The following is an 18,533-nucleotide window of genomic DNA, read 5'->3' as shown; positions in this document are numbered from 1 at the left end:
TGTCTTGCCAGTGATGCATTCACTAATGGTGGTCGATGTGTCTGTAGCAGAGAAGCGTCTGACTTTGCGGATCGATACGAGACCGCCATTCGCGACACTCTCATACAAGTGCAGCCTCTGACGCTTGGAGATGATTTGTGTGCCAAGGACTTCTGGCTTGTTGGTGATGCCTAGTGTCTTGATCTTTTCTACGAGGTGGAAGTGCAGACGAGTACAAGCTTCAGTATCAGGTGTTTGTGCATCATGTCCTTTGTATCGCAGCTCGCTGTCTAGATAGACTTGATCCTGCTTGAGAATATCAATCGAGACTGTAGTCGGCGACAGCTTCATTGACTTGATGAACATATCTGGAGTAGAGAAGCTTTCAAAGACGGCATCGAGCTGCTTGTTCAAAACGACTTGGAAGTCGGAGGTAAAGGACATGATTGGATATGTAGATTGTGGACAAGCTCAAAACACAAAAAGCAAACTCAGGGCCGCACGCGAAAAGGGAAAGGAGACATGGGGTGGTACTCACCGCTGAGTCACCAGCCCTGTGTACCAGGTGGGCCTTTGACACCCTGTGGACCACCGTCCATATCTTGTGTCATCCAACCGCCATAAAAGTCTGTTGTCAGCAAGTGAGATGTAAAAGGCTAGATGGTCTGTACCGCCTGGCTGAGGGACGACGCGCTCGCCGTCGACAAAGCACTCAAATGGGTCTGCATAGAAGCTAATGTACCCCTTGATGGGCATGAAACGCTCTGTAGGCTTGAGATAAGTCCAGCAACGGCTGCTGATTGTGCCCTGCGGCGTGTGCACGTCATAGTAGCTCGCACTGCCCTTCCACTCGCAGTAAGTTGAGCGGGCGTTTTGTTTGAAGGCTGTCATGTCTATGTCTGTAGGTGGAATATAGTATGTGGGAACATGATGCGTCTCGAGTACCCAATAAGCACCTGAGGGGCAGTCTGCAATAGTGCGTCCATTCAGCTTGACGACGAGGTGTCGCCTACAAAGCTCGAGAGCCGGTGGCCTGGGGAAGGAGTGTACATTGAGCTTTGTTCCTTTCTTAGCAGCGAAGGACATGGTAAGTCAGAGAGTCAGAAATCAGAGTAAGTAGCCAGAGAGTAAGTAGTCAAAGTAGTTGAATTATGTCAGCTGCCTCCTGTGACTGTCGCGCCCAGAAAACAAAAAATAAATTCAGACTCAGACACAGAGACCAGCACACAGGACAGAGCAGCACCACCAACTCGACAAATCAGCAAATATGGGTCGCATGCACAGTAAAGGAAAGGGAATGAGCTCCTCTGCTCTTCCCTACTCGCGCACACCTCCATCGTGGTGCAAGGCAGACGCATCCGAGGTCTCAGAGCAAATCTTCAAGTTTGCCCGCAAGGGTATGACTCCCTCGCAGATCGGTGTTGTCCTCCGTGACTCCCACGGTGTGCCTCAGGTCCGTTTCGTGACGGGAAACAAGATTCTCCGTATCCTCAAGTCAAACGGTAAGTACATCCATTGAAGGGCGAGAAGGATGGACGGATTGGTAGGCGCTGTTGCTGTACTCACAACCACAGTGCCCTCCTCTTGGTTACCTTCTCTGCCTCCTATATGCCTCTGTTCGGTCATGTGCTGACAGAGTGATTTTTCAGGTCTCGCACCAGACATCCCAGAAGATCTCTACCACCTCGTCAAGAAGGCCGTCCAGGTCCGCAAGCACCTCGAGCGTAACCGCAAGGACAAGGACTCCAAGTTCCGTCTTATTCTCATCGAGTCGCGTATCCACCGTCTCGCACGTTACTACCGTCGCGTCTCTGTCCTTCCTCCCACCTGGAAGTACGAGTCCGCTACGGCATCCACTCTTATTGCTTAAGATGTGTTCACTGAGCGAGCTGCTCGTCACGACCTCTTTCTTCATAGCAATACACATGCATTTTTGAAAATCTACATCGTTGTCTTGACCCTATCTTTGTATGCTGAAGGTCACGCTGAAAGGACTCGCCTGTTCATTGTCATTCAATTCATGCATGGATACTTCACCTGGATACATCGAATGCTGCCGCAGGCTTGCCCTTGTTTTCTGGCACCGTCTGCCACATTCTAAACTTGAGCCAAACTGCCTCAAAGTCATGCGGCGTTTGTGTCTCGCGTGCACTGCTAGCACTGCGCCAGTAATGGGCAAGTTCAAGGTACTCACCGAGCACAAGCAGTGGTTGACTGGGCCTTTGGTCATTAGCAATTTATTAGTTGAATCGAGTAGCACATACTTGTTGACGGCAAGCCACTTCATACCATGCAAGAGCCAGTCTGCAACGCGTTCCTGCAGGTACTCGCGGACGGGTGCTTTACCCACTTCCTCAGCAATCGCGTCGTGACAATTCGCAACGGATGTCGCACGCGACATGGGTTGTGATGCGGTTGCTGCAGCCACTGCTGTGACTGCCTTGGGTACAGCTGACACTGAGGATGGCTGACTCTCTTGAGGCTTATCCTCTGGTATTGGTGCTTCCTCAGATGAAGCAGAGACAGCTGCAGCTGGGTCTGCAATGGCAGTGGGAACATCGGTCGTTGCCACAGGCGCAATAGCCTCACCTGCTGCCACGGCCGGAGATGCTTGTATCGTGGGATGCTCCTTGGCTATATCTGCTGGCGCGTCTGTAATACGCGTCTCAGGCAGCTGAGTCGCGTCCCTGCCTGTATCTTCACTTGCAGCAGCGGGCACCGCGTCGGTCATGTCTGTATCTTCTGTTCCTTTTGCCTCGCTCGTATTTTCTGGGGCAGTAGACACATCAGCAGGTGTAGCTTCAGCTTGAGACGGGGCAGCAGAGTCCTGAACTGCGTCAGACATGCTCCTACGACAACTAGACGGATGGTCGAGGGTGGTTGTGGTGACTGAGTCCTCTTCAGATGTCACAACTCGTTCAGCTGCTGTATTCTGTGTACTATATGTATCATGTATGGTACTATGGTCCCATCGTAGCCGGAAAAGAGACAGAGGCCACTACAAAGGCAATCGGACAAGAAGCCTAGTCGGCAATGATGACAGAAGCAACACCCATACCAGTGCCAACGCACATCGAGGTGACAAGCACCTTCTTGCCTGATCGACGCAGCTCAGACACGCCCGTAGCAATCTGGCGGGCACCAGTACAGCCGAGTGGGTGACCCAATGCAATAGCACCACCATTGACATTCACCTTGTCCATTGGCAATCCCAGGACACGGCACGAGTACAGGGCCTGCGAGGCAAAGGCTTCATTCACCTCAAATAAATCCACGTCAGCCACAGTCAAGCCAGCAAGCTTGAGAGCCTTGGGGATGGCGAGAGCTGGGCCAATGCCCATGACTTCAGGGTCACAGCCAATAGCCGTAGCGCAGACAAAGCGAGCAAGGATGGGCAAGTTGAGCTCGAGGGCCTTGGAACGCTTCATCATGAGCACACCGGCACAACCATCCGTGACTACTGTTAGTGTTTTCCTGTCACATGAGAGTGACTTACTCTGACTTGAGTTTCCACCCGTCGAAGCACCGCCCGAGGGACCAGCGAATTTGCCAAAGGCAGGCTTGAGCTTTGCAAGGGATTCCTTGGTGGTTCCATAACGAATACCATCATCTTGCGTGACCGTCACCATCTTTGCCTCACCCGTCTTGGGATCCTTGACCTGGACCGTCACTGGAATAATCTCTGCTTCAAAGCGACCTGCCTTTTGTGCGGCTTCTGCCTTTTGGAAGCTCGAAGCTGCAAATGCATCTTGGTCAAGACGGCTGATATTGTAACGAGAGGCAACATTCTCGGAAGTCCAGCCCATTGGCATGGTACAGTCCTTGGCCTGCGCATTGGCAAGGATCTCCTCGCTTAAGACGGGGTCGGCGCGGGGTGCAGCAGACATGCTCTCTGCACCCAGTGCGAGACCCACTTCAATCTCACCGGAGCGAATAGCATTCGCAATGGATTGCGTAGCCACCAAACCAGAGGAACACCAACGGTTCAGCGTGTGCAGCGAGGTGGAGGAGGGGAAACCAGCAGCCAAGGCGGCACCACGCGCACTGTATGCAACGTTACTGCCGCCCGAGACATTGCCGACGCAGATATCATCCACGACGGCAGGGTCGATGCCAGAGTTCTGTGCAAACTCACGGAGGATGGCTAGGACGAGGAGGTCGACTGGAGTGTCCTTGAAGGGCCCCTTGAAGCCCTTACAGAGCGGGGTGCGGACGGCCTTGATGATGACAACATCATCGGCAGAGCCAGTGATGTGCGATGCAATTTGACGGAGACGGTTGGTCATGATGAGAGATGGATGGAGGAGAAGAAAGTACGGGGTTCAAGGTGATGGATGAGTTTGCGGAGAGGCAGCGGCGGGGAGCGAGAGTCCGAGGCGCCGGCTCAGATGGGAAGGCAGAAGAAGTCAACAGATTGCTGCTACCTAGAATTGGGCAGCTGTGTGACAGAGACACCGCGAGTCTTGCGCAGCCATGTCAGCACATCAGGCGCAAGGACTCCCTTGTCAATGATCAGCCGACGCAAATCAGGCTGCAGCTTAGTCAGTCTGAGCACTGCCGCCGACTCAATTCGATTACATACACCGAGATCTATTGTCCTGAGGGTGCTGCACGTATCACCAACGGCATTGAGCACGTCCCCGTCAACATACTTGGCATGGGAACATCCAAGCCACTGCAAACGCGGGAAGCACCGAACATAAAACTGCAGCTTCTCAGACTCCGTTTCGCAATGGGAGAACTCAAGACGTGTGACGGTCTGGCCAAACGAGGCCCAGGCAGAGTCCATCCAAACAGGACGACCAAATGACTTGAGGTCATGGAAGATGAGCGTCTTGAGCGGTGGATACTTGCCTGACTTGGTCTTTGGCATTTCAGTGGTTGTGCGCCAATAGAAATGCTCTAGGTGATCTGGCACAGCAGGCTCGATGAGGGCACCTGGCACAACATTTTGCCCAGTACGAAGGTCAAATGTGCACTGAATCTTCTTCAGGGTCGGAGGCCAAGCAACACGTCTCTCGTCTGGCCACAACAAAGCGCCAATCCCAGCCAAAAAGAAGGTTTCCAACTTTGGCATCTTCCATTGTGCTGCATCTGTTAGGGAGGCACCATCCAGCATCTGCCCGCCGATAGGAAAGACTAGCAGTAGCGTTTGCAGATTGGGCGCGGTGATCTCAGCAAACGTGTCTAGTCGTCTGGCCGTTGCGAGGATATGCGCGGAAAAGGTTTGGAGATTTGGCAAGGCAGAGATGATTTGGGCCGCCTGTTGAAATTTGGGGCAGCGATCAAAAGGGGAAGGCCCAGCCAAGTCGAGCACCTGCAGCTGTTTCATGGTTCGCAGGGCGGGGTACGAACCCTCATTCAAACCACAGCGCAGATTCGTGAGCTGTGAGCCGAGCCCGCGTTGCATCACGAGCTTGTTGATGTCTGCCTCGATACGCAGTGTCTTGAGTGTGCCCCTTGACCGTATGACATACGTCTCAAGGGCTTTGGAATTTGGGACTTTGGCATGGCCTGTAGAGTCCATGTACTGCCAGAAATAAGGTGATTTGGTGATGGTCCTGTGCCAGGCCTTGGAGACTCTGCTGGCACGCACACAGTCAGCCATACTGCAGTTGCTGAATATTTGCCAGACAATCTCCACTGGAAGCAGTGTGAATGGATCTCGTTCTATGCGAGACCCTCGGATACGCTTTTCGACTGCAGTCTTCATTTGAGAAAGTACTTTACGCAACGGCGCCGTGTCTGGCGTGTTGGTGAGACCACGATCATAGTATTTCAGGGCCGACTCGTCCTTGTTCATGAGCTGGTAGATCTTGCCTGCCCTCAGATAGCCCTTGTCGTTAGCATCAAGCACAAAGTAGTCATGGACATGCCTTGATGTTGTGCTTGTCAATTTGGAGCATGCGTTTTGCATCTTCCAGGGCTTCTTGCAGCTGGCCCGTATTCTCATAGCAGGATGCTCGCCTGTCAAAGCGAATGATGTCTGGCGATGCAATGGATGCATTGATGAGCTGATGTAAGACTTTGCCGGTGAGAGGACTCAGCATACTTTGGTGTAGAGCCTTATAGCTGCACTGTAGTGGCCTGCCTTGATGAGGTTGGCGGCCTGGGTGTCCAAGCTTTCAGCAGACATGGGAGAGATGACTATAGCATAGATGGGCTTCAGAGATACAGGAGCAGGCCTAGCATTGACCAGTATTAGACTCAGTATTAGACTCAGTATTAGACTCAGTATTAGACTCAGTATTAGACTCAGTAACTGTAGAACCAGAACTACGCGACCTGAGTGCACGTGCATGGAGTGAAGCAGCAGCGAGGAAGACAACGACGGCGACCAAGAGACACCCAACCAGCATCCCATCGCCGCCAGAGTCTAGCAGCAACAGCAGAAGCAGCAGTGTGATTCGTAGACAAGGGCGTCGCAGCATCCAGTATAGACACATCTGTCCAGGATCCGCAACCCCGGGAAACCCAGCTCATACACCGCCTGCTCCACCGCGACGCATTTGTTTCGCAATAGAACCGATTGCATCACCAACACGGCCACTGTGACACAGCAGATTTGCTCAACACGCAGCCTGCAACAACTCAGAGACCCGGGCCATCAGCATGACGGACGATGGGCCCACCCACAATTGGAAGTTCGCGCAGTAAGTTTGATGACGCATTCAACGCGACCCTTCCCTTGACTGACACATTGTTTCAGGTGCTTTGGCGATAAAGGCGACGTCGAAGATGTCACAGAAGGTAGGTGCCTCATGCCTTTGCACACATACTAATTCCGCAGCCGACATTATCAGCACGGTAGAGTTCGACAGTACAGGCGATTATCTCGCCTCCGGTGATAAGGGAGGACGGGTGGTGCTCTTTGAGCGCAATCACTCGGTACGGCTGCATACACTGCTCAATCCAGACTAATCCTCAAGAAAAAAGGCTGCGAGTACAAGTTCTACACCGAGTTTCAATCGCATGAACCAGAGTTTGACTACCTCAAGTCCCTCGAGATTGAAGAGAAGATCAACAAGATCAAGTGGTGCCGTCGACAAAATTCGGCCCACTTCTTGCTCAGCACGAATGGCAAGTCTCTCGCCTGCCTGGACACCGCTAACAGCAGACAAAACCATCAAGCTCTGGAAGGTGTTTGAAAAGTCCCTCAAGGTGGTTGCGGAAAACAATCTGAGTGATGGGTATGCACAGCAAAACATGTTTAGCGCAGAGACACTCCGTTTACCGCGCATGACCCATCACGACACGATTGTGGCTTCGGTCCCGCGACGGACTTATGCCAATGCTCATCAGTACCACATCAACTCCATCAGCGTCAATTCAGACGGCGAGACGTACATTTCTGCAGATGACTTGCGCATCAATCTTTGGAATCTGGGCATTCAAGACCAATCGTTCAATATTGTTGACATCAAGCCCGTCAACATGGAAGAGCTGACAGAGGTGATTACTGCTGCAGAGTTTCACCCGACGCACTGCAACCAGTTCATGTATAGCAGCAGTAAAGGCACCATCAAACTGGCCGATATGCGGGAGTCTGCGCTGTGTGATCAACACGCGAAACGTAAGCTACCGCAATCCACTACAAAACTAACAATAGTGTTTGAGGAAGAGGAAGACGTCGTCAACAAGTCATTCTTTTCAGAAATCATTGCGTCCATTTCGGACGTCCGTTTCTCCAAAGACGGCAGGTATATCCTCTCGCGGGATTACCTCACCCTCAAGATCTGGGATGTAAACATGGAGAAGAAGCCAGTCAAGACCATCAACATGCATGACCCACTCAAAAACAAGCTCTGCGATCTTTACGAAAACGATTGCATCTTTGACAAGTTTGAGTGTACATTCAGTGGCGATGGCAAGCACGCCTTGTCTGGCAGCTACAACAACAATTTCATGATTTACCCAACGGACCCGAGCGATTCATCAGCAGAGCAAGCAGTCTTGCTGCAAGCAGATAAGAGTGCATTCAAGGCGAAGAAGGGCAGCGACAGGAAAAACAAGGCAGGTCGCGGCTTCAGTCCGGCGCCAAAGAGCTCGATACCGGTCTTGGATGCAGACAAGATGGACTTTTCAAAGAAAATCCTGCATTCGAGCTGGCATCCGCGTGAAGACTCCATTGCGATCGCTGCAACAAACAATGTAAGTTGCTCATTCCTCAGTATTTGCTAACAAGCTAGCTGTTTGTCTTTTCGACTCTGTAAATACATTTCCTGCCAAAGCCTTGCACAAGAAGGGCGATGTAGCAGGTGCCTGACATGCTCGGATAGAAAAGACTCTGTTCTTGTGCCAATATATAGTAACGGTGCTAGTAGTCCTGCTTCCCTGTGTCGGTGACTGACTCTGATGCAGGCTCGCTGCCAAAATATGTTTCTTCCTGGTCCCGTGTTGAAGTGACATTCACACCAAGCGATGCATCATAATCAACTTGTCGATAGGGAAAGTTTTCAGCTTGACCACTTAAGACTTGTTCCACTGCTGTTCTGCGAGCCTTGTCGTCAGCAGTCTCGTCATCACTCTCTTCTTCGACTAGATTGCTAGCTTGTGACAAAGCTTGTTGTGCCCTACGATCTGCGTCGTAAAATGCAAGAAGGTGCTTCGATATAGGGCCACCTATCGGGTCATCAGCCTCTTGAGCGCTGTACGCGTCAGTCAAGGTAGGATGTACTGAGAAGTATATACATTGGATTCGCAAAATCATCAGCTAGTTCATGCAAAGTGCTGAAGTATTCAGGCGTGGAGCGAAGGTACTGCAAGCGACGATTCCGCTTTGTAGTTTCAGAAGGCTCTACATTCAATTCTTTCGAAGCTGGAGCTGCCATGTCTCGAACAAGCGAAAAGCGACCAGCAGCCAAGATGTCGTCGATATTCGAATACTTCAGATGGCAACTCAGACCTCGGGGAACCGATACCCTATAGGCTATAGACAGACTACTTCAATCTGGATATACCAAACGAGTTTTAGGCTCCCTGTATACCTCTCGGCGCGGGAGATCCATATCGTTCTCGGAACGAAGCGCAGCATGTGCCATAGCCAGGGTCTTGGCTGGATCGCGCGCCTTTGCAATACAGTCGCCAATCTCATTTGTAGGTTGATGATGCGGTGGCATGGCTCTTCGATTGTTAAATTTGTTGACTTTGAGTCGCGGAAGGGGCTGATTAATGAGTTCCTCATGCTCATCCCTAGTGTACATCACGAGAGCAGGTGACGATCGTGGCGGTGGAGGTGAGGAGATGGCTTTGCCTAGACAGCTAGGAGATGCCGTTGTTGAATCGGCGAGCAGGACAGGCTCAATCTTCGTTCGTCCAGCGAGACGATTTTCAGCATGCCTTGTCCGCAAAAATTGTTTAGTAGGGTACTTTGGAAGCGGCTGAATAGTCAAAAGCGATTCGGCACTGGGTCGTTCTGCTGATGTCGACGGTTTGTGACGCTCGAGGCTCTCAACTTGCATCCTGACGACGCTGCTTGATCCAGAAGTGCAGGGATCCACTTTCTTTGTCAGATCGATAGGCTCATCTGGAATGGTGATGTACGCCGAGGTGCCTGTATACACACAGTCTGCCAATGGCTTTGCTCTAGTCACAGCTTTGAATGCTCTGGTCCCTTGTAGTAGGACAGCATTCTTTTCCTTGCCAAGCTCTTTCGACGCCACGTTCACCACAATAGGTCCTGGTGCCGGTGGGTTTGGGTTTGTAGGTTGCTCGGTCGGCTTTCTTTGCGGAGAAGCCTTCGATAATGAGATCCCGGGTATGGGCGCATCTGCGCGAGGCTCGACAGGCGGAACAGCAGTTTGGACATGAGGAGCAGATGGAGCTGCTTCTTGTTTGGCAGCAGCTGGAGGCACTGCTCGTACGTCTGCAGCGAGCGGTCCAGCCTTCGCTACATGTGCAGTGACGCCTGGTGGCGCCAGGATACCGTACGGTCGTTTATCATTTGGATCAAGCCTCCGTTTCTTTTTGGGTGGTGCAGCACGCACGACTTGGGGCACTTGGTCATATATGCCGGGTGCAGGAACTCCTGCGAGATCGCGCATCTGGGCAAGCCTAACAACTTCGCGCGCGATTTGCTGGTCATGACGCGCATCTTCCACTGGGAGGTTCTGCCACTGAGGAAATTGTTGATAAGGTGCACGATATCCTCTCGGGAGCGGAGGCAGCGGAGGTACGACAGGACGCTGCGGTGGCGCAGGGTCGTCTTTGCCGAATTGGAACAATTCTCTCTCCAGAGACTTGTTTTGCTCGACCTCTTCAGTGCGGATCGCCTTTTCCCTGGCTGCTTTGATTTCTTGGTCCTAGAGTCAGCATGTCACTGAAGTGCGCGCGCGACTTTACATGTCTGTTGATGCCTTTGTCCCATAGAGGACACTTGCCAAAATGCTCATAACCACTCACCACCGCCTTGCAGATATAGCAAGTCTTTGTTCTACAGGAACGACATGTGATGAGGTTGCATCCATCTTCCTTGACAAAGCGTCTGCCGTTAGCATTGCTAACATAAAGAATGCTTACGCTTTGCAGCCAGGACAGGTTCTGACCAGTGCTTCAGTCATTTGATCAGCGACCCGATGTTGAGCAGCCGATTGATCATTATTCGCTGCATCTTCACATGACTTGCCGGTATGTGCTTCCTTCTCGCAAGAAAGGCAAGTCTTTTTGCGGCAGTCGAGATTTGGGCAGTCAAACACAGTCTCCCCTCCATCAACGATTCGCGCTTCGCCACAGAAGGAACAATTCTTGAGGTCCGTTGACGAGGCTTTGAGCACACTCGCAAGGGCTTCCAGCTTGTCGAGGGCCTGCATTTTGGTTCTGTCTAGGAACTGCTGGCGTTGCTGTATACAGAAATCAGCCTTACAGCCGCTTTGATCGACGCAGTGCATTGCCGCATAGTCGTTACTGCCTATTGCATGAGAGGCAAGCTGTTCAAGGCATTCTTTGCAGTATAGATGGCCCTCGTTGCACTGCGCAAGTTCATCGGCGCGAACGTCTGTAAAGCAGCAGGCGCATTCTAGCTCAGGCAGCTGGCTCATCCAAGAAGCAGAGGAGATGCAAGCTGTAGTCTATAGGCCATCCAGTAGTCTGTATCACTCAAGCAAGTCTCGTCCAGCTCAGCGTTCACGCGTTGTGGTTTGTTATGACGCTGACCCGCTGCAGTTCGCCATTATCTAAGCGAGCCAGCAGATGAACAGCCGCCTCTGACCAACACAAGCATCCTATCCAGGCGCCCAGTATCTTCTGGCAGCCATGGGTGTACTCAACAAGATCAAGGACAAGCTCGACAAGCACGTCCCCAGCTCGAGCTCCAAGAAAGCGCATGAACAAAAGCTGGTTGAAGACCCGATTCGACACACCACAGTGGAGCCTTCCATCAATGTGCCGCTCGAGGAGGGCGACATGTTCCACACAACAGGGCTCGTCACAGATGATCCTCTCAAGGACAAGCGCTACACGTCTAGTGGATTGCGCTCAAAGACGGAGCTGCCAGACACACAAGGCCTGATTCAAGGCATGGAGCACCTCGCTGTGGCTGGTCAAGAGCGAGACACTCACGGCTTACTGCGCGGCATGTCGCCTGCCCTTTCCATCAAATGCGGCCCCCTTTTGCGCTATGTTGACACCGACTTCAGGGCAGCTCAGCCAGTTTGGCAAGGCTCCGTATTAATTGTTGCTATTGACGGCGAGTCGGACTATGCCTCGCGACCGGCGCTCAAGTTGAGCACCGGCCAGGATGTTGCCGGAGAGGTGCTACACACGCAGATGGGCTCATCTTTCTGGCGCTTCCCACTGCAAATTGTGCTTGGCGACCAAGAGCAGCGCATCACATATTGCATCAACGGTTCGGAGCAGATTCCCTTCGTTGTGCCATCCAAGCACGAGACAATGCGCATCATGTTCCACAGTTGCAATGGATTCTCTCTGTCTGTAGACCAGACCAAATTTTGTGGTCCGGACCCGCTTTGGAAGGATGTCTTGCGCAGCCATAACGAGAAGCCTTTCCACGTCATGCTCGGCGGAGGCGACCAGATCTACTGCGACTTGGTCTCACGACGATGTGCCTTGTTCAAGGAATGGCTCAACATGTCCACCATGGAGCACAAGACCGCACGACCCTTTACCGAGGACATGCGCCACGAACTCGAAGCCTTTTACTTTGAGCACTATTGTTGGTGGTTCAGGCAAGGTCAGTTTGGTCGCGCCAATGGTATGATTCCTATGGTCAATATTTTTGATGACCACGACATCATTGATGGATTTGGCTCTTATCCTGACCATTTCATGCGATCTGCCGTCTTTTCAGGTCTCGGCAACGTGGCATTCAAATACTACATGCTGTTCCAGCACCAGTCTCTACCAACTGAGCAGGAAAACGCCAACTCTGCTTGGTGCTATGGTGTCAAGCCTGGGCCATACATCCACGAACACTCTCGCAACATTGTTGCCAACTTAGGCCCAAAGACCATCTTCTTTGGCTTCGACAACAGGACTGAGCGTACCAAGCACCAGATTGTGACGAATGAGACGTACGACAAGATCTTTCACCGTCTCGAGAACTCCATTGTGCCAGGCCAGACGGAGCATCTCATTGTGCTGCTCGGTGTGCCTATCGCATATCCGCGTCTTGTTTGGTTGGAAGAGTTGCTCACCTCCAAGGCTATGGATCCACTTCGCATTCTTGGCAAGACTGGTGTATTGAGTGGCTTTACGCAAAAGTTTGACGAGGGAGTGGAGCTGCTTGATGATTTGAATGATCACTGGTGTGCCAAGCACCACAAGCAGGAGCGCAATGACTTTGTCCTGCGATTGCAAGCTCTCTCACTCCTCCGTTCTGTGCGCATCACCCTACTCGGTGGTGACGTCCATCTTGCTTCAGTAGGAGAATTCTACTCAAACGTCAACTTGCGCATTCCAAGAGAGAAGGACCACCGCTACATGCCCAACATCATCTCCTCTGCTATTGTCAACACACCGCCTGCTGAAGCTGTGTCGAATGTGTTGTCAAAGCGCAACTGTGTTCACCACTTGGATAAGGAGTGTGACGAGACGCAAATTCCGCTGTTTACACACGATGTGAATGAGAAGAAGCTCAACAACCCATGCTTACTGCCTCGTCGCAACTGGTGCAGCATTGACCACACTGGTCCAAATGGTGGTTTGGAGGTGTCTCTCAATGTCGAGATTGATCAGAGCAACCACGAGGGCAAAACCAAGCCGTACGTCTACCGCGTACCTCGACTGGATCTTGTGTCGCACAGCACGGGTCAGTCATACCAGCAACCTCAACAGAATTTCGGGACTGTACAGCAGCCTGGACTTGCTGGTGTCGGGTATCAACAGCCGCAATTCAGCCAAGGCCAATACATGTCTCAGCCTGATGTTGCTCCTCCATTGCAGCCCAGGTACTAGGCCTAGCTGTGCCGACCACATGACATTTTAATTTTGTGCTTCTAGTGATTTATAGGTGTCCATCTGTAGTGAACGGGTTCATGCTTGTACTGGCTACTCTTGCTCCTGCTCCTGCTGCTCAGCCCTGTCCTTGCCGCCTCGCCACCTCACCAGACGGTGATCCTGGGCAGTCTCTTCTGACGTCATCGGGCGTTGCTGTTTGCTGAGCCCGTGGAAGGGAGGAAGAGTGCAACGGTCGCAGCGGGAAACGATAAATACCCAGGAACCCTCCCGTCCTTCATCCACTCATACATCATATACACACATTGGAGACATAGACCATCATGTCTTCTACCCAAGCACAACCTGCAGTTCCTCACCAGGCAACATCCGGTGCTCCAGACCCAGCAGAGTCTCTTGATGCGCGCTTCAAGGCATGGCGCACACTCGTCAAGAATCTAGAGGACTACTTCAAGCACCTCGAGAAGGTCCACGAGTCCTCTGCCAAGGACCACCACAAGCTTGCCAAGGTGCTCGAGGTGCCATTTAAGCACACTGGTCACTTTGAGCAGGCAGGCATCCAGGATGTATTCACTGCCTTACAGACCACAACGCAGCGATGGGGAGCTGACCAGGAGGCCTATGCCAAGGCTGTGCGTCACTCGCTCGTAGCACAAGCATCTACGCTCGAGGATGAGATTCAGTCTTTCGAGAAGCGTCTGAAGAAGGACGGTCTCAAGGGCGCAAAGGGCGTGTCTAAGCTGCAAACGGAGACGCAGAAACACATCGAGACACTTGGCAAGCACACGTCCTCCTTCGAGACAAATCCCAAGGGAGTCAAAGCAGACCACGACCCATTCCTCGTCAAGCGTGGCATTCTTAAGCAGCTCAGCAAGCAGACAGAGGAGGAGAATGCACACACCGAGACCGTTCTCGCCTTTCAGAAGCAGTGTGAGGAGTTTGAAATCAAGATCGTCAGATCCATTCAGGCCATGATTGCGGAAGTCTCGCGACAGCATGCAGCAGAAGGACAGGATTTCCAGAGTTCAAGCAATAGCATGCTCACGACCTCTCAGCAGCTTGCACCCGACCACGAATGGAAGGCATTCACTGCGCGTGACCACAGCTTGCTTAGCTCCAATGTCGCCAAGCGCGACGTCAGCAGCATTGTCTTTGCTGGCGCCGACCATCCTTCAACTGCTCCTGTGCTTGAGGGAGACTTGATGCGCAAGGGTACCGTGATGAAGAAGTACAGTCCTGCCTACTTTGTCCTCACCAAAGCCGGTTTCTTGCATGAATTCAAGAGCAAGAGCATCGAGAGCGACCCAGAACCCGCGTGGACCCTCGACATCAAAGATGCCACCATCGGCGCGCACTCTACCCAGACGAATGGTAAAAACAAGTTTGTTGTGTCGGGCAAGAGCAAGGGATTGCTTTCTTCGAAGCATGACTATGCATTCCAAGCAACAAGCTATGATGATATGATGAAGTGGTGGACTGCACTGTGCAAATTCGCAGCCAATGCCCCGACGCCAGAGTCGGCTGAGCTGATGGACGACTCGGATACCGAGATTGCCAGCCCATCCGCTTCCCATGCTCACGCAGCAACAGCTCCAACAACTGGAACGGTGCCTGAACATGCTGTGCCTGTCGGTCATGCTCAGCCTGCTGCAGCTGCTCCCGGTGGATACGCTCAGCCTGCTGCAGCTGCTCCTGGTGGATACGCCCAGCCTGCTGCAGCTGCTCCCGGTGGATACGCTCAGCCTGCCGCAGCAGCACCTGGTGGGTATGCTCAGCCTGCTGCAGCAGCACCTGGCGGATATGCTCAGCCCGCGACAGCAGCAGGTTACGCTCAGCCTGCCGCGACACAATCACAAGTGCCAACGCAGCAGATGGCCCAAACCAACCTGTCTGGAACTGCCCCTGCCCCTGGGCCATACTAGGTACGCTGAATTGCAATGTAGCCTAACGATCCGTAATTAATCTTTCCTTGTGTCTATGTCCTCTAATTCGCCTTGCTTCGTCTCAACCAGGCCAGTCAGCCGATGGACCGTCAAATTCTTGCAAATGTCAATCGACGCAAGTGGTTGCAAGTATTCGAGCACAATGAGAAGCAAGAAGTCAATGGCCACAAGCATGCAAAACAGCTTGCCTGCATAAACGCCACATCCATAATACTTCTTGAGACGCTCCATGAGTGGCAACGACGCGTTGGCACTGATGTGGTCATACACTTGCTCAGTGCGTGCCGCAATGTTTGTCCACGAGTACATCCTTTTGACTTGGTCATGAAACTTGTCAGTCTTGACGCGTCCACGGCACAGATCATCAATGGCTCGTGATGTTGCCGTGACCAAGTCATCTTCCTCTGGCCTGGCAAAGACAGTCATATGGTCTGGCAACACCTCAGGGACACCACCGACACGCGTGCATACAATATAGAGGCCACACGACGCTGCTTCGACAATGACTGTGCCAAAGGCTTCGGTCAGCGACGGGTGGAGGTAGATGTGTCCACGCACCATGACATCGCGCACATTTTCGTGACGCACTGCACCCAGCATCTCAATGCGATCCTGAAGCATGTACGTTTCCCGCATTTGGATCAAGTCAATCATCTTTGGTCCATCACCGGCCAGGATGAATTTGACTTTGGGATGCATTGCACAGATGCGTGGAATACAAGCAACAAGCAGATCGGCGCCCTTGTTGTAGAAAAGACGGCAAATGACCACAATGACAATCTCCTCAGTCAAAAGCGGTGGTGAGATTGCTGGTGAAAAGTTTGAGCTGACCACGGCGTTTGGAATAACGGAGACCATGGTAGGGTCGAGTGCAGCACGTAGGACTGTGTTTTCCTTGCAAGTGTGAGAGACACAAACGACATGATCGACGTCAGAGAGTGTGAATTTCAGCAGTTTGTTTGTCAGGATCGATGCTGCGTCTGCGAAACCAAACAGAGAATGGTCCGTGAAGCATGTTCGCAAGCCCATAGTCCGGGCATGGAGAATAGCTTCATGACATAGTGAAGACAGAGACGCGTGACCATGCACAATCTGGACTTGCTCTCGCAGGACAATATTGCGAAAGATGGGAAAGAAGGAAAAGACAGTAGGCATGGTTGCCTCTCTGTAAATGGTCAAGAACGGGACATAGTAAACTTTGAGGCCGTTGGTCAGGTATCTCACCCCAACACGATCTCCGTAGCTGGTGATTAGAAAAGCTTAATAGAGAGAAGCATACGCATGCGTAATGACAATGACTTTGTGGCCGCGGTCAACGAGTCTTTGGGAGAGCTGGTAGATGTGCGACTCTATACCGCCTGGTTGCGGATAGAAAAAGTCAGAGACCATAGCGATAGAGTACATGATGGCATATCGTGGGCTCCAGAGCGTTTGCCCTTCAGGCAGGATATGCAGCTAGAGTCAGAAAGCTTTTGTAGATGTGGTGTTGTCCCTGATGAAGGCGACCGCGACGACGTTCAACCTTTGACCTCAAGACAATCGCAAAGACCGTCGTATGCGTGAAGCGCCTGCTTGTTGAGGATGGTACGGGGCGAGCAGGATGGACAGAGCAAGGCGAACGCATCATCAAAGGCACAGATAGCTCAACGGGACGTGGCAGGCGCAGTGAATGAAGCGCTCAAACCTGCAAGGGAGGCGACGTACCCGACAGAGCCTGTTGAGGCCGGCGATGCAGTCTCATCTGATCAGCCGCCTTTGCCTGATGAGCCTCCACCTCTGCCTCTCGAAGCGCCGCCCTTGCCAGATGAGGCTTCAGCAGCAAACGAAGCCACGAAGGAGCAACCTCCGTTGCCAGACGAGCCGTTGCCCGAGTCTACAGAGCCAAGCGACGACGCTGACGGATGGCAAGCCGTGCTAGATCAGTCTAGTCAACGCTACTACTTTCACAACACACGCACAGGCGAGACTACCTGGACCAATCCACGCGTGCCTGCCGGACAAGACACACCCGCCGATTATGCGATTCATTTCACCAACAACGACTCTACTGGAGATGTCGCCTTCCAAGTCCAATTCAATAAGCGCTCCGGAAAGTTTGTACGAGACCCTGAAAAGACGGTGGAGAACTTTACGTCTGATGGTCGCGGTGAGAGGCAGCTCAAAAAGTTCTTCGATCTTGAAGCTTTCAATCAAGAAGGCAAGTCATTCAAGGCAGAGCGGGCGCAGGCTCAGTACTCCAAGAAGGAAATGCAGGAGTTTAAGAAGCAGTACAAGGAGAAGCGTGAGCAAAAGAAACGGTCATGGCTTACAAAGGAGTCGGATGACGTGGATGAGCGACGCAAGAAGAGATATTGAGCCTTGGTCTGGAAAGATACAGCGTGTGTTGTTACAAAATACATGGTTACAAATACATGGAAGAGCTACCGCGCATGGCGGAGATGATCAAAAAAGTCTCTGGACAGCACTTGTATATCGCTGTCCGCTATCGCCACTCTCGACAAGGTCTTCTCGCGCGTCTGGGCCACAGTCAGTCTCAGCAGCTCAGTCAGCTCTGCCAGACCAACATTGACTTGGTCGGCCCGCAATGGACGAGCCACCTTGTCTTCTGGCCGCAGAAATGAGTCCTTGAGGAGTTCTGTGATTGTGAGTCTCTGCTTAGCGTCTCGCTCCAAGCAACCTCGCATGACGCGCAGCAGATCGCCGTCAACTGTCCTGGCAAAGGATTCGTCCTTGGCGTCACTGCTTGCCATGGCAGGCGGGTAAGCCCTTGTTGGAAAATCGATACGATGAGCAGCGTTGGGGATCGCTTGAATCTTTTGAATCATTGTCAAGTGAGCAAAAGGCGTACGGCCATAGACCATCTGGTAGAGAATGCAGCCCAGACTCCAGACATCACTTGCGCGTCCAAGCTTCATGAGCCGTGCTCCATTGCCGCCTGTGTCGGACAATGCTTCCGGCGACATGTAATTGACTGTGCCAATTTGTTGATCCCTGTGAATGTTGGTCGTGTCGTTGCCAATGGTCTTTGCAATACCAAAGTCAATCAATTTGAGGGCTCCTTCAACGAGCAGAAAGTTGGCTGGCTTCAGATCTGAATGAACAATATGCTGGTCATGCACTGCTTGAACTGCCTCAAGCATGTGACGCCAATATAGCCGGATGAAATTGAAGTCTGGCACGCTGTCCGCTTGTTTCGTCAAC

The 18,533-nt window shown here is 52.2% G+C and overlaps 14 protein-coding genes across 14 annotated transcripts; 5 read left to right on the top strand and 9 right to left on the bottom strand.

Moving 5' to 3' along the window:
• Nucleotides 1-412: 412 nt before the first annotated feature.
• Nucleotides 413-1,131, bottom strand: BCR37DRAFT_379767 (uncharacterized protein). Its single transcript, XM_040869336.1, has 2 exons — nucleotides 651-1,131; nucleotides 413-607 (listed from the first exon to the last, which is right to left on the bottom strand). Exons 1-2 carry the CDS (start codon nucleotides 1,063-1,065, stop codon nucleotides 525-527), a joined length of 498 nt encoding a protein of 165 aa, XP_040725006.1. The 5' UTR covers nucleotides 1,066-1,131; the 3' UTR covers nucleotides 413-524.
• A 115-nt stretch (nucleotides 1,132-1,246) lies between these two features.
• BCR37DRAFT_367912 (40S ribosomal protein S13) lies at nucleotides 1,247-1,938 on the top strand (the record flags this gene model as incomplete). The annotated part of the gene is made up of 2 exons (XM_040868299.1): nucleotides 1,247-1,481; nucleotides 1,629-1,938. The coding sequence occupies 2 exons, from the start codon at nucleotides 1,247-1,249 to the stop codon at nucleotides 1,847-1,849; spliced, it is 456 nt and encodes a 151-aa protein (XP_040725005.1). The 3' UTR covers nucleotides 1,850-1,938.
• Nucleotides 1,675-2,860, bottom strand: BCR37DRAFT_21015 (uncharacterized protein). The gene is made up of 2 exons (XM_040866420.1): nucleotides 2,244-2,860; nucleotides 1,675-2,199 (listed from the first exon to the last, which is right to left on the bottom strand). Exons 1-2 carry the CDS (start codon nucleotides 2,822-2,824, stop codon nucleotides 2,013-2,015), a joined length of 768 nt encoding a protein of 255 aa, XP_040725004.1. The 5' UTR covers nucleotides 2,825-2,860; the 3' UTR covers nucleotides 1,675-2,012.
• Nucleotides 2,861-2,894: 34 nt separating this feature from the next.
• On the bottom strand, nucleotides 2,895-4,340 carry BCR37DRAFT_379764 (Thiolase, N-terminal domain-containing protein). Its single transcript, XM_040869335.1, has 2 exons — nucleotides 3,476-4,340; nucleotides 2,895-3,436 (listed from the first exon to the last, which is right to left on the bottom strand). The coding sequence occupies exons 1-2, from the start codon at nucleotides 4,263-4,265 to the stop codon at nucleotides 3,003-3,005; spliced, it is 1,224 nt and encodes a 407-aa protein (XP_040725003.1). The 5' UTR covers nucleotides 4,266-4,340; the 3' UTR covers nucleotides 2,895-3,002.
• Nucleotides 4,339-6,260, bottom strand: BCR37DRAFT_379762 (uncharacterized protein). Its single transcript, XM_040869334.1, has 2 exons — nucleotides 5,856-6,260; nucleotides 4,339-5,815 (listed from the first exon to the last, which is right to left on the bottom strand). Exons 1-2 carry the CDS (start codon nucleotides 6,027-6,029, stop codon nucleotides 4,400-4,402), a joined length of 1,590 nt encoding a protein of 529 aa, XP_040725002.1. The 5' UTR covers nucleotides 6,030-6,260; the 3' UTR covers nucleotides 4,339-4,399.
• A 60-nt stretch (nucleotides 6,261-6,320) lies between these two features.
• On the top strand, nucleotides 6,321-8,583 carry BCR37DRAFT_379758 (WD40-repeat-containing domain protein). The gene is made up of 7 exons (XM_040869333.1): nucleotides 6,321-6,632; nucleotides 6,689-6,729; nucleotides 6,770-6,867; nucleotides 6,909-7,059; nucleotides 7,097-7,552; nucleotides 7,589-8,130; nucleotides 8,169-8,583. The coding sequence occupies exons 1-7, from the start codon at nucleotides 6,592-6,594 to the stop codon at nucleotides 8,190-8,192; spliced, it is 1,353 nt and encodes a 450-aa protein (XP_040725001.1). The 5' UTR covers nucleotides 6,321-6,591; the 3' UTR covers nucleotides 8,193-8,583.
• BCR37DRAFT_379757 (uncharacterized protein) lies at nucleotides 8,174-8,816 on the bottom strand. The gene is made up of 2 exons (XM_040869332.1): nucleotides 8,671-8,816; nucleotides 8,174-8,627 (listed from the first exon to the last, which is right to left on the bottom strand). The coding sequence occupies exons 1-2, from the start codon at nucleotides 8,808-8,810 to the stop codon at nucleotides 8,297-8,299; spliced, it is 471 nt and encodes a 156-aa protein (XP_040725000.1). The 5' UTR covers nucleotides 8,811-8,816; the 3' UTR covers nucleotides 8,174-8,296.
• BCR37DRAFT_21335 (uncharacterized protein) lies at nucleotides 8,559-10,294 on the bottom strand. Its single transcript, XM_040866429.1, has one exon. It carries the CDS (start codon nucleotides 10,020-10,022, stop codon nucleotides 8,925-8,927), a length of 1,098 nt encoding a protein of 365 aa, XP_040724999.1. The 5' UTR covers nucleotides 10,023-10,294; the 3' UTR covers nucleotides 8,559-8,924.
• BCR37DRAFT_21010 (uncharacterized protein) lies at nucleotides 10,197-11,136 on the bottom strand. Its single transcript, XM_040866418.1, has 3 exons — nucleotides 10,500-11,136; nucleotides 10,321-10,462; nucleotides 10,197-10,280 (listed from the first exon to the last, which is right to left on the bottom strand). The coding sequence occupies exons 1-2, from the start codon at nucleotides 11,013-11,015 to the stop codon at nucleotides 10,412-10,414; spliced, it is 567 nt and encodes a 188-aa protein (XP_040724998.1). The 5' UTR covers nucleotides 11,016-11,136; the 3' UTR covers nucleotides 10,197-10,280; nucleotides 10,321-10,411.
• Nucleotides 11,137-11,166: 30 nt separating this feature from the next.
• Nucleotides 11,167-13,482, top strand: BCR37DRAFT_379755 (uncharacterized protein). The gene has a single exon (XM_040869331.1). It carries the CDS (start codon nucleotides 11,230-11,232, stop codon nucleotides 13,387-13,389), a length of 2,160 nt encoding a protein of 719 aa, XP_040724997.1. The 5' UTR covers nucleotides 11,167-11,229; the 3' UTR covers nucleotides 13,390-13,482.
• Nucleotides 13,483-13,648: 166 nt separating this feature from the next.
• Nucleotides 13,649-15,368, top strand: BCR37DRAFT_379754 (uncharacterized protein). The gene has a single exon (XM_040869330.1). The coding sequence runs from the start codon at nucleotides 13,713-13,715 to the stop codon at nucleotides 15,309-15,311; it is 1,599 nt and encodes a 532-aa protein (XP_040724996.1). The 5' UTR covers nucleotides 13,649-13,712; the 3' UTR covers nucleotides 15,312-15,368.
• Nucleotides 15,348-16,768, bottom strand: BCR37DRAFT_367902 (uncharacterized protein; the record flags this gene model as incomplete). Its single annotated transcript, XM_040868298.1, has 2 exons — nucleotides 16,612-16,768; nucleotides 15,348-16,575 (listed from the first exon to the last, which is right to left on the bottom strand). The coding sequence occupies exons 1-2, from the start codon at nucleotides 16,734-16,736 to the stop codon at nucleotides 15,348-15,350; spliced, it is 1,353 nt and encodes a 450-aa protein (XP_040724995.1). The 5' UTR covers nucleotides 16,737-16,768.
• Nucleotides 16,769-16,862: 94 nt separating this feature from the next.
• On the top strand, nucleotides 16,863-17,720 carry BCR37DRAFT_20903 (uncharacterized protein). Its single transcript, XM_040866407.1, has 2 exons — nucleotides 16,863-16,973; nucleotides 17,055-17,720. Exons 1-2 carry the CDS (start codon nucleotides 16,914-16,916, stop codon nucleotides 17,685-17,687), a joined length of 693 nt encoding a protein of 230 aa, XP_040724994.1. The 5' UTR covers nucleotides 16,863-16,913; the 3' UTR covers nucleotides 17,688-17,720.
• Nucleotides 17,721-17,752: 32 nt separating this feature from the next.
• On the bottom strand, nucleotides 17,753-18,517 carry BCR37DRAFT_379753 (kinase-like domain-containing protein; the record flags this gene model as incomplete). The annotated part of the gene is made up of 1 exon (XM_040869329.1): nucleotides 17,753-18,517. A coding segment is annotated over one exon (765 nt), but the record flags the coding sequence as incomplete, so codon positions are not given.
• Nucleotides 18,518-18,533: the final 16 nt, after the last annotated feature.

This window comes from Protomyces lactucae-debilis (assembly GCF_002105105.1).
Source record: "Protomyces lactucae-debilis strain 12-1054 chromosome Unknown BCR37scaffold_10, whole genome shotgun sequence".
In the NCBI taxonomy this organism is placed as follows: domain Eukaryota; kingdom Fungi; phylum Ascomycota; class Taphrinomycetes; order Taphrinales; family Protomycetaceae; genus Protomyces; species Protomyces lactucae-debilis.
The sequence above is the reverse complement of the archived record's forward strand: the minus strand, read 5'-3'. Positions and strand labels throughout refer to the sequence as shown.

Bases quoted from the DNA above. Each gene is read 5' to 3' on its own strand.
- BCR37DRAFT_379758 (XM_040869333.1), top strand. From the start codon at position 6,592: ATGACGGACGATGGGCCCACCCACAATTGGAAGTTCGCGCA. The intron at 7,060-7,096 runs GCAAGTCTCTCG...CGCTAACAGCAG, and splicing joins CTTCTTGCTCAGCACGAATG to ACAAAACCATCAAGCTCTGG. The intron at 7,553-7,588 runs GTAAGCTACCGC...AACTAACAATAG, and splicing joins GTGTGATCAACACGCGAAAC to TGTTTGAGGAAGAGGAAGAC.
- BCR37DRAFT_20903 (XM_040866407.1), top strand. From the start codon at position 16,914: ATGGTACGGGGCGAGCAGGATGGACAGAGCAAGGCGAACGCATCATCA. The intron at 16,974-17,054 runs GCTCAACGGGAC...GAGCCTGTTGAG, and splicing joins CATCATCAAAGGCACAGATA to GCCGGCGATGCAGTCTCATC.
- BCR37DRAFT_21015 (XM_040866420.1), bottom strand. From the start codon at position 2,824: ATGTCTGACGCAGTTCAGGACTCTGCTGCCCCGTCTCAAGCTGAAGCT. The intron at 2,200-2,243 runs GTATGTGCTACT...TAATGACCAAAG, and splicing joins AAGTGGCTTGCCGTCAACAA to GCCCAGTCAACCACTGCTTG.
- BCR37DRAFT_379764 (XM_040869335.1), bottom strand. From the start codon at position 4,265: ATGACCAACCGTCTCCGTCAAATTGCATCGCACATCACTGGCTCTGCC. The intron at 3,437-3,475 runs GTAAGTCACTCT...CACTAACAGTAG, and splicing joins GGGTGGAAACTCAAGTCAGA to TCACGGATGGTTGTGCCGGT.
- BCR37DRAFT_379767 (XM_040869336.1), bottom strand. From the start codon at position 1,065: ATGTCCTTCGCTGCTAAGAAAGGAACAAAGCTCAATGTACACTCCTTC. The intron at 608-650 runs GTACAGACCATC...TGCTGACAACAG, and splicing joins CGTCGTCCCTCAGCCAGGCG to ACTTTTATGGCGGTTGGATG.
- BCR37DRAFT_379757 (XM_040869332.1), bottom strand. From the start codon at position 8,810: ATGGCAGCTCCAGCTTCGAAAGAATTGAATGTAGAGCCTTCTGAAACT. The intron at 8,628-8,670 runs GTATATACTTCT...TGACGCGTACAG, and splicing joins GATGATTTTGCGAATCCAAT to CGCTCAAGAGGCTGATGACC.
- BCR37DRAFT_21335 (XM_040866429.1), bottom strand. From the start codon at position 10,022: ATGCGCGATCTCGCAGGAGTTCCTGCACCCGGCATATATGACCAAGTG.
- BCR37DRAFT_379762 (XM_040869334.1), bottom strand. From the start codon at position 6,029: ATGCTGAGTCCTCTCACCGGCAAAGTCTTACATCAGCTCATCAATGCA. The intron at 5,816-5,855 runs GCATGTCCATGA...GCTAACGACAAG, and splicing joins TTGACAAGCACAACATCAAG to GGCTATCTGAGGGCAGGCAA.
- BCR37DRAFT_379755 (XM_040869331.1), top strand. From the start codon at position 11,230: ATGGGTGTACTCAACAAGATCAAGGACAAGCTCGACAAGCACGTCCCC.
- BCR37DRAFT_21010 (XM_040866418.1), bottom strand. From the start codon at position 11,015: ATGAGCCAGCTGCCTGAGCTAGAATGCGCCTGCTGCTTTACAGACGTT. The intron at 10,463-10,499 runs GCGTAAGCATTC...TGCTAACGGCAG, and splicing joins GAACCTGTCCTGGCTGCAAA to ACGCTTTGTCAAGGAAGATG.
- BCR37DRAFT_379754 (XM_040869330.1), top strand. From the start codon at position 13,713: ATGTCTTCTACCCAAGCACAACCTGCAGTTCCTCACCAGGCAACATCC.